Here is a 10423-nt window from a genome sequence, read left to right on the forward strand (position 1 = left end):
ATAAGACACCTTGACTTGTAGTCTTTGTCTTAACAATCGTTTTAAGACTACAGCGCCATCCGGTGGTAGAACTATTAACTACATCCACGAATCATGCATCAAGGTAAAACTGTCAGCATGTCTTTTGGTTTTACTCCCTTTCCACAAATTTTATTCTAACTCCAAAGCGAGTACTGAATTGAGTCTGTACTTGGTACTACCAGTGCTGCAGAATGCCTGGTATCGTTACATTTTTAAAATTTCAGTATCGACTTGGTAAGAAAGTACTAACAGCCTACACGCGTGGGAACCCTGTAAAATGATGCCCGTCACACTCTCAAGTGCTTTTCAACATCAGCATACTGAGGGGTGGCATCCAGATCACAAGATGAACACACCAATGTTTTTCCAGCGGAAACGACGAGCTCGTCCAGGTCCATCAGAATGCAGATCTCCATCTGCAAGGTAACGCTCCTGATAAAGCCGCAGTTTTCGCTTATCATCATCCATGATTTGCTTCCTGTTGGGAGAACATTATGAGCCTCATGTTCCTAGTGAAAGACCATGACAGTCTATAAAAGAAGTGCAGTTATTTCTAAAAGCAATCAGGTTTAAAAGCAGTTAAACATAACGCTGGAATTATGGAATTGACTGATCACATGGCATAACAGAAGTACCCAGCTTAGCTTTGATAAATAGGTTGGCTCCCCCATGTGGCACATTGATGTTACAACAATTTGTAGCAGCAGACAAGCCCGCCCACATGTGCAATGAACTGTAAAATGCAAAGCTACCAAACAAGCATTTCAGCTGCTTTTGCAACTGGGGTACTCACCTGTTCCACCACCTACTAAAAGCACAACTCAAGGTAAGTGGAGGATTAAGATAACATTTCTTACATGTGAATCTTGTTTACTTGGTCCATCAATTCCTCATCTGATGGCAACTCTTCCTGTATCTCCTCCTCCTCATATTCATCACCACCATAATCATCCTCATCCTCACTGCCCACATCACTGCCAGACAACTCTGCCTCGGATTCCACAAACTCTGCTAAACGGCTGTTGGGACACAAATATCACGTTGAGATAAATATACACACATAAAATGATTGTCATATAAGATAAAATATATTCATTAGCAGTAATTCCCAACCTCTGCCACACTAAAATGCTTTTAAACAACTTGCATTGTTCAGAAATTTCTCTGAAAAACTAAAATAGACATACATTTTCTTTTTGCCAGTGCGTCGTCCAAAGACCGCTTCTCGTTCCTCTTCCTGCACCTCCTCCTCGGTTTCCTCTTCTTCAGCATCTGATTTATCCTCATTTTCGTCCTTAAATTAAAAACAAATTGTTTACAGCACTAAGCACTTAAAGAGTAGTAACAAATACAAGCAAACATTAACATTCACAGCTGCAGTGAGTCATTTCTGTGCCACCATGCAATATTGCATAAAAAAAGACCCAGTTTATTCTTAAAACACTCCTCCATTTTATGGACAAACAGGTAGTCCCACCTAGGGCTGCACGATTAATCGAATGCGATTGTCATGCGCATTTTGTTAGTAAAGCCGGTTCTGTAATCAGCAGTAAATCATCACGTGCTTTCAGATGGAGCAGCATTTACTACACATAGCCGTAGTTCACTCACAAGTTACAAGAAAAAAAAAAAAAAATAAATAAAAAAAAAGGATCGCAGACGATTTTTTTGCGCGATTATGAAATCGAAGAAATCATTCGCAATAATGACAGCTGTTGGCATAGCTTCTCAGTGAACTACGGCTCTGTGAAGTAAAAGCCACTCCATCTGTCTCTGAGCTGCCTCGACTCTCCCCTCTTTGCTCTTCTGGCTCCATGGTCTTGTTCTCCTTGGGCTTGGCGACTGGTTCTTCAGGCTGTGTAGCAAAAGCTCCAGAGCACAACCCCAGGAGCTCATCCTCTGCTGCAGGCTGAGAAGCCCCTGGCTGGGTCTTCCCTGATCCAAAGCCCCCTGAGCAGAGCCCTAGGAGCTCACCCATGTTAGCGTCCATGGCGTTTTCATCCAGACTGTCTAGTATAAGCTGCCGTTTGTGGGAACGGCTAGGCATGCCACGAGGACCGACGTTTAAGAAGCCATCTGCATCCAGTAGCTGGGAGTGGGTGTCCTCCTCCAGTGAGAAACGACCCTGGGAATCCCCAGCCGGAGGGAGGGCGGACTCACTCAGGGACGAGGGAGCATAAAGGTCTTGAGAATCCTCCACAGGGAGGGAGAGGGAGGGTTCGGACATCTTACCTGAGCTCTGAAAAAGGAGAAGATTAGTCATAAATATTTAGTGTCTGTTAAATTAGTAATTCACTAATATGGCAAATCATTGTCATTTACAACTCAAATTCAACTGACCACTGTCACCTTATGTGTATTTAAGATTTAGGAGACTTAAATAAGTTTAAAGGTAGTCACATTAGTGACATTCTGGTGAACTCGCAGTTTTTTGTTGGATGTTCGTTTTACCCCTAAGCAAAGAATGACAAAGAACTTTGCCGTGATTATATCAGGGCCTTAAAGTGTGACCACACCTTAATAATGACTTTCATATAACATGTGGTTATACAAATATTCACAATCAACCAAACCAAAATATATTAAAAGATTGTATAAAGCCACACTTGGCTTAACAGTCAAGCAAGAGACCCTCACCTTTGAAGCAGAGCCGAGGAAGCTGGATCTGAAGAGGCAGGGAGATGGAGAGCGGAATGCACTGTTGGACAGGCCTCTGCCTGCAGCTCTATTGACTGGCTGGTATGATGGGATCATTGAGCCCATCAGCTCAAAGCTACTGTTATGACTGTTGTCCTTAGACAATGAAAGGGTGTCATCCTCCTCTGTGAAAAGAACCAAACTTCAGTCCGATTTCACATATATTTGATATTAACGATACTAAAAGCGTGACCATTTATCAGAGCAACAGATATAATAACTTATTGTTTTAAATAAGAAGCTGTAAAATATAGAGTGTTTAAAGGGGTCATATGATGCAATTTAAATTTTTCAAAATTTTCAATTTTGGAGTGTTACAAGCTCTTGGTGCATGAAGATCTGTAAAGTTGCAAAGACTAAAGTCTCAAATCCAAAGAGATATTCTTTATAAAAGTTAAGAGTTAACCACGCCTACCTAAAACGGCTCGTTCTAACACGCCCCCACATATCTACGTCACTGTGTGGGAACATTTGCATAATGTCGCCCAAATGTTCACGCAAAGAAAGGCGGCGTAACTTTTATTCTTGCTGTAGTATTGTTGCCGCCGCCATGTAATGAATAGCTGTGTTTCGTTGTGAAAGCGAAACTACTTTGTTTGGACTTCCAAAAGAGGACGATAGCCGCTTCATCATGCCTAGAGCTGATCTGTACTGGTCGCTGAGGGAATACATCAACTTAGTGCTGTGGATCGCCGGATTGGCTTTCACTGTGGACGAAGCAGAGTCTATTCCGGGGACGTCACATGTGGTTGCCACTCCTTCGTCGAATCCGCTGGACGCTCCGTTCTCAAGCCCACCCGCCACTGCTCACTCTAGCCCGGCCTCAGCTCACACTAGGCCGCCGTGTTTCGTTGTGAAAGCGAAACTACTTCATTTGGTCTTCCAAAAGAGGACACGACTACAAATCAGTGGTTAAGTTGTTTTTACAACACTGTTCCAGAACAGTTCAACCCAAATATCCAGATGTGTGCAGCACATTTTATGGAGAACGGTTTCCTGATCCTGGTAGAGTAGATTTCAATGCCGGCTGTTCTGACTCTAACAGTATGGTGAGGGGCGTAACATTTCCGTCACACACAGGTATTCGGCCAATCACAACGCACTGGATAGCTGGCCAATCACAGCACATCTCGCTTTTCAGAATGATGAGCTTTGTAAAAATCGACGCGTTTCAAAAAGGCAGGGCATAGAGGAGAAACAATAATGTACAGTATGTGGAAAATAATGTGTTTCTTTTTTTTACTTTAAACCGCATAAACACATTTCATTACACCAAATAATGTTCTTTTTAGCAGCATCATATGACCCCTTTAAGACTCGTCCATGCCCTCCTAAAACCCCTCGTTTAAACACGCCCCCACATGTCTACGTCACTGTGTGGGAAGATTTGCATAACGCCGCCCAAATGTTCACACAAAGAAAGAAGGCATAACTTTTATTCTCGCTGTAGTATTGTTACCGCCACCATGTTGTGGATATTCTGTGTGTTTCATTGTGAAAGCGAAACTACTTTGTTTGGCCTTCCAAAAGAGGACGATATCCGCTTTGTCATGCCTAGAGCTGATCCGTGCTGGACGCTGAGGAAATACACAAACTTCCCGCTGTCAAATCGCCGGATCGGCTTTCACCGTGGATGAAGCAAGAGTCCAGCCCGGGGTCGTCACATGTGGTTGCCCCAAGCCTCCTTTGTCGAATCTGCCGGGCGCCGCTCACTCAAGCCGCTGTGTGTTTCGTTGTGAAAGCGAAACTACTTTGTTTGGGCTTCCAAAAGAGGACAATGTTTCTATAAAGTGGGGCAGTTCCAACTTTGCAAAGACAGTCTGGCGCTTCTGACTCACAGCCTGCAATTATGCTTTTTATATTTAAAGAATTTGCCACTGATGATTCAAACGCGAGATTTGTAGAGTAGCGCTTATTGTTTGTCATTTCTCCGATCACAAATGCAGACATGGTTTTATATTTACGCGGCGCAATACGCAACGCAAAGCGTAAAAACACAGTATAAGTCATTACAATCAGTAAGTATGTCCCCACTGGATGCAACAAATGCCTCGTTTGTAATGGGTTTTATTGGTTTTGTCTCGTCGCGCCGGGACACATGGAAACCATAGACTGCATGATGGAAACACAGTATGGTAAGGGGTGTAACATTTCTGTCACATGCTTGAGGTATTCAGCCAATCACAACACACTGGATAGCTGGCCAATCAGAGCACACCTCGCTTTTCAGATCGATGAGCTTGTAAAAATCGACGCGTTTCAGAAAGGCGGGGCATATAAGAGAAACAATTATGTACATTATGTGGAAAATAATGTGGTTTTTGAACCTTAAACCACAAAAACACATTGCATTACACCAAATACACAAAATAATGTTCTTTTTAGCAACATCATATGACCCCTTTAATATCCATACGCACTCACCCATTTTATTGTCAGCTTCATGGCCAGATGTGCCTAATCTTCTTACACCATCCCTGGACAGAAAAAGACATTCAGTTAGTATGGACTACAGAGAGTGTGTTGCAGCCTAATTAGGAAACATACACATACCCTGTGCGGGAACAGGAGTTGCCGGCAAAAAGCATCAATGTTCCATCAGTGTCCGCTGGAGTTGGAGAGGGACTTTTGAAGCCTGGGGAGCGGCATGTTTTCGCTGAAACGTCATCTTCACCTTCCTCTTCGTCCACCGCCTCTTCATCACCACCATCGCCCAACAATTCATCAACACCCTAAAAAAAGGAATGGGGGAAAAAAAAAAAAAAAAAAAAAGTAAACTGATGACTATAAAATGAGAAAAGTCGTGTTAAAGAGTAGTAGATCTGGAGAAATGATTACACAAAAACACAACACAAGAAAATCCAAAAGAAATGCCAATTTCTAGTACCTCTTCATCCTCTGACTCAGTTATCTCTGCTTCCTCTTCTTCCTCACAATCCTCGTTGTCAAGGCGATGCAGAGCAGCTCTGCGCTCCCTCTCCTCCTTCCTGCGGATGGCCATGGCTTGTTGCAAGCGAGACTTCAACAGTACCAGTTTCTCTCCTACAAAAATGCAAACAAGGAATAATGAATACACATATTAAAATGGCTTCCATACCTACAAAGCGCTGTGATAAAAATAGTGACTGTACCTGGTTTGACATTTGCAGGTTCATCCTCTCCCTCATTGACAGTTATTGTGATTGATTCAGAGCGCAGTTCTTCCTGTCCTGAGGGGGCGCTGTCTTTCCTCACCACATTAAGCTGCAATGTGCGCTCCCTTCTAGGGCGAGGAGCAGGCTGGATGTGCTTCATGAAGCGTTCTTGTAGTGCTTTCAGAGCTATATCACACACACACACACACACACACACACACACACACACACACACACACACACACACACACACACACACACACACACACATACACACATACACACATACACACATACACACACAAAATCAATCATCAACTGTGGAAAAGGGTGAAGGACATTTAAAAAGATACAATCCAAATATCTCACCTGTGTTTTCCTGAGGTGGCTCCAGCTGGACAAAAGCCCCATCATCTGCACTCAACTTCGCCACAGGAGGAGGATCTAGACCAAGCTCTTGTAGTCTGGCTAGTTTATCCTTGCGCGGTTTGAGCATCAGAGCAGCAGTCTGGGCTTGATCAACTGAGGCCTGTTGCTTTACTTGGTCCTTGTCTGGACGTTTAGCTCCCTCAGTTTCTTGCTCAATGGGAGTTTCTTTTTCTTGACCCACAGGTTTGGGTTCATCAGTGCTTATGTCATGTTCTATTTCTGCTTCGTTTGAGGTCTGTGAGTCGCTATCATTGGTACGATTGTCCTGATGAGTGCTGGTGGCGGTGTCTGCTAGAGGTAGGGATATGGTGGAGGACTGGTTTTCCAGAGATGATTCTGTTGGAGGGCTTGAGTCCTGCTCAGGCATGTGCTGAGATCTTGTGGCTTGATCTGGAGGTGGTTGTGTAGTGCTCTCTAAAATACAAGCCTGGTAATTGGCAGACCTTGAGGACAAGTGAAAAAAAAGATTATATTGGTTATTTCCACTGTATGAACGTATACAGGAGATAAATTAGCTCATTAGTGATAAACTTGATCTCATACTTAAGCAAAGCCATGGCACGACCCTCTGGACGAGGTCTTCTCTTGAAGAACTGGTCAATACTTTTGGGCTCTGGCATGTAATATGGCAGATTGAGCATAGACTCTGCAAATGTAAAAGAAAACAGTGTCAGAAAGTAATTTTTTTTTTTTTTTTTTAATCACAAGATGATATTTGCCCCATCTACACAACATGTTTGGAGAAAGTTTGGAGATTTTGTATGTTTTTGGAAATGTTTTCTATTTGAAAACATTTAATAATGTAAATTATTCCTGTGATTGCAAAGCTGAATTTTCAGCAGTCATTACTCCGTTCTTCAGAGTCACATGATCCATCAGAAATCATTCTTAATATGCTGATTTGGTGTTCGAGAAACATTTAATCTTATTATCAATGTTGAAAACAGTTTTGCTGCTTAATATTTTTTGTGGAAACCGAAATACATAAGTTCAAAAGAACAGAATTCACTTGAAATAGAAAACGTTTGTAACATTATAAATGTCTTTAAAGGTATTTATTTGCGTCAAAACCATTGCATGGTAGTGCATATATGTTAGTCCGAATTTTGCAGTCAATTTCAATTTTGCTACAATTTTAGTCTGACTTAAAGCATTTACATAACATTTTAAAAAGGCAAATAATTGTTTTAGTCAAACTTAAAATCAAACTCTTAAAGGGATAGTTCACCCAAAAATGAAAAATCTGTCATTAATTACTCACCTTCGTGTTGTTCGAAACCCGTAAGACCTTCGTTCATCTTCGGAACACAATTTAAGATATTTTTGATGAAATACGAGGGCTCTCTGACTCTCCCATAGACAGCAAGGTAACTACCACGTTCAAGGCCCAGAAAAGTACCAAGATGATCGACAAAGTAGTCCGTGTGACATCAGTGGTTCAACTATAAAGTTACGAAGCTACGAGAATACTTTTTTGCACAAAGAAAACAAAAATAACGACTTTAATTCCACATTTTCGTCTCTACTGCATCACTTGTGGATGCGCGTTCACAACAGTATCATGATGAGAGCATGTGGCGGTGCCTACTTTGTCGATCATCTTGGTACGTTTCTGGACTTTGAACGTGGTAGTTACCTTGCTGTCTATGGGAGGGTCAAATAGCCCTCAGATTTCATAAAAATTATCTTAAATTTTGTTCCGAAGATGAACGATGGTCTTATGGGTTTGGAACAACACAAGGGTGAGTAATTAATGACAGAATTTTCATTTTAGGGTCGATCATCAGATTGAGCATAGACTCTGCAAATGTAAAAGAAAACCGTGTCAGAAAGTAACTTTTTTTTTTTTTTTATCACAAGATGATATTTGCCCCATCTACACAACATGTTTGGAGAAAGTTTGGAGATTTTGTATGTTTTTGGAAATGTTTTCTATTTGAAAACATTTAATAATGTAAATTATTCCTGTGATTGCAAAGCTGAATTTTCAGCAGTCATTACTCCGTTCTTCAGAGTCACATGATCCATCAGAAATCATTCTTAATATGCTGATTTGGTGTTCGAGAAACATTTAATCTTATTATCAATGTTGAAACTAACCCTTTAAAGTGCATGTAAATGCCAAGAGCCAAGCCTTTTAGCGCCTAGCAGATGTAACTTCTGACTGACCTCGCACAAGTCTCTGACTCTCACTGTGAAGCTGCTTGAGTGCCTCCTTGCTGGCTCTTGCTGCTTTCCTCTCCTGAAAACAGTTTGTTCAGGAAGAGCAAGTGAATGATTTTTAGACTCAATTAGCACAATCAATGTGCAGGGCTCGCAAAATTTCAAAACCCCTGGTAGCCCTTCGGGCAGGTACTCTTCAGATTTTGGTAGCCAAAAATTTATTTAACTAGCCCAATAAAAAAAAAAAGACCTTTTTTTTTTAAATATAGAAATTCAGATTTAATTGTCAATCAAAACCATTTTCAATACACAAATATCAACAAATATTTCACTACTCACAGGGTATCTGCAGAATTAAAAAAAAAAAATAAGGCAATTTATGACCCATTTTAAGAGCTGCACAAGTAACAATGTCTATTGTAACATTGCTTGGACAATGTCTATGGTAACATACAGTATTGAGCCATAAAATTACACGATTAACAGTTCAGATACAGGTTTTCACAAAAACAAGAATCTTATACAACAGCATTTCAGCCTTTAGACCATTTTTATGAAAAGGGATAAACCAAGCATATAAATTGTCAATTTAAAACGTATAAATATTACTGTCTTAATTGTTTAGATTTTTAGAAGGCACATTAACTTCTTTCTCATTTACAACTCTGTGTTTGTTGCGTAAAAACATGAGTTGATATTTGCATTGATCTGAACATAAACGGCAAGAAAGGCTTATTTGAAATGCAAATTCATTCTCTGCCACGAGGTGGCGCTTTAGGAGCGCTGAAATATTGTGGTTTCCCCGGTAACGGCTGTACACAAAGCAGCTCTGCGCTCATAAACGCTGCTTTATCAGGAATTATAAGTAAAATGAAATTAAAATTCCAACGACACGTTTCTGAGGAGTCAGTTGCATTCAGATTAGAGCTCGACCGATATATCGTTTTGCCGATATTATCGGCCGATATGAGCCTGTCGCCGATATATCGGTATCGGCGAATATGCCGCTGATATGAATTTTTTTTTTACAGAACATATAATGCAGATAAAATGCTTGAAATGTTGTAATTACTTAGTTTGTCCAGCAGAGTCCACACTCCATTGTTTGCTACTGGCGACCTGGATGAAACGCTTTAAAGCTTAAGTCAATGGAAAACCACTGAAACTTTGAACCGCCATATCTCCGTAACGGCGCGGCGAATCTGCACCAAATTCAGGGGTCTCTTCAGCTCAAGGATCCCTCTCGAACGCGAATCGAGTGTACGTCTCGAGGCCCTGTTTCGAATGAGACCACCCCTGCGTGGATAGCCCCCAGTGTTTGGGAGTTACGGGTGGTTAAATTCGCGGTCCGGCGCCGACCGATCCCGGGGGGCTACCGACACGCGGAGGGTGGCGTTCGAGAGGGCTCCTCGAGCTGAAGGGATCCCCCGAATTTGGTGGAGATCCGCCGGCGCGTTCGCGAGATAGTGACACCAGTCAACACTTTCCCTTCAGTAAGGAGGTTTCTTGTTCAGGCAGCATTCACGCGTTGTCTTATTCGACCGTAAGTGCCCTGCGAAGTGGACTTCACATGAAATTCCGCCATGATTCCAGTTCCAAGGGAACATACACATTACATTCAAAGGGCATTAAAGTGCGCGAGACGTGAATTTATATTGTATTTATTTACAGAGGTAGGGGAGAGCGGGCAACAAAGTAACACTTTTTGACTTTCTCAGTTTGTGTAAATCTACATGGGGTTCAGAATATATATATTTTTTTATCCACGGTAATTTTACACTTGTCTAGTACAAATATGTCGCTTTGTTTCATAATTACAGTGTATACGTTTTACTTTATTTAGCCTCAAAAAATGTGACAACATGCCCCGTAGGTGGAACACATTGTAACATCTGAGGGGCACGTTGTGACTTGACCATATGACAGCTTAAAATCTTATCTGATCGAATGAAAAAAATAAACAAGACAAACTAAAATAT

At 41.5% G+C, this 10423-nt stretch overlaps 1 protein-coding gene across 1 annotated transcript in view; it reads right to left on the reverse strand.

The window, feature by feature from the left end:
- Positions 1–360: 360 nt before the first annotated feature.
- Positions 361–10423, reverse strand: part of LOC107592978 (claspin-like) — a 13849-nt gene continuing 3786 nt past the window's right edge. Inside the window, exons 6-17 of the mRNA XM_016282561.1 lie at positions 8451–8523; positions 6825–6927; positions 6222–6724; positions 5850–6038; positions 5606–5760; positions 5272–5450; positions 5143–5195; positions 2659–2843; positions 1784–2260; positions 1209–1315; positions 879–1040; positions 361–499 (exon numbers count right to left, since the gene is read on the reverse strand). Coding sequence (XP_016138047.1) covers positions 361–499; positions 879–1040; positions 1209–1315; positions 1784–2260; positions 2659–2843; positions 5143–5195; positions 5272–5450; positions 5606–5760; positions 5850–6038; positions 6222–6724; positions 6825–6927; positions 8451–8523 — 2325 coding nt within the window. The remainder of the gene's footprint in view (positions 500–878; positions 1041–1208; positions 1316–1783; positions 2261–2658; positions 2844–5142; positions 5196–5271; positions 5451–5605; positions 5761–5849; positions 6039–6221; positions 6725–6824; positions 6928–8450; positions 8524–10423) is intronic.

Source organism: Sinocyclocheilus grahami, unplaced genomic scaffold, assembly GCF_001515645.1.
Source record: "Sinocyclocheilus grahami isolate Dianchi unplaced genomic scaffold, SAMN03320097.WGS_v1.1 scaffold161.1, whole genome shotgun sequence".
Classification (NCBI taxonomy): domain Eukaryota; kingdom Metazoa; phylum Chordata; class Actinopteri; order Cypriniformes; family Cyprinidae; genus Sinocyclocheilus; species Sinocyclocheilus grahami.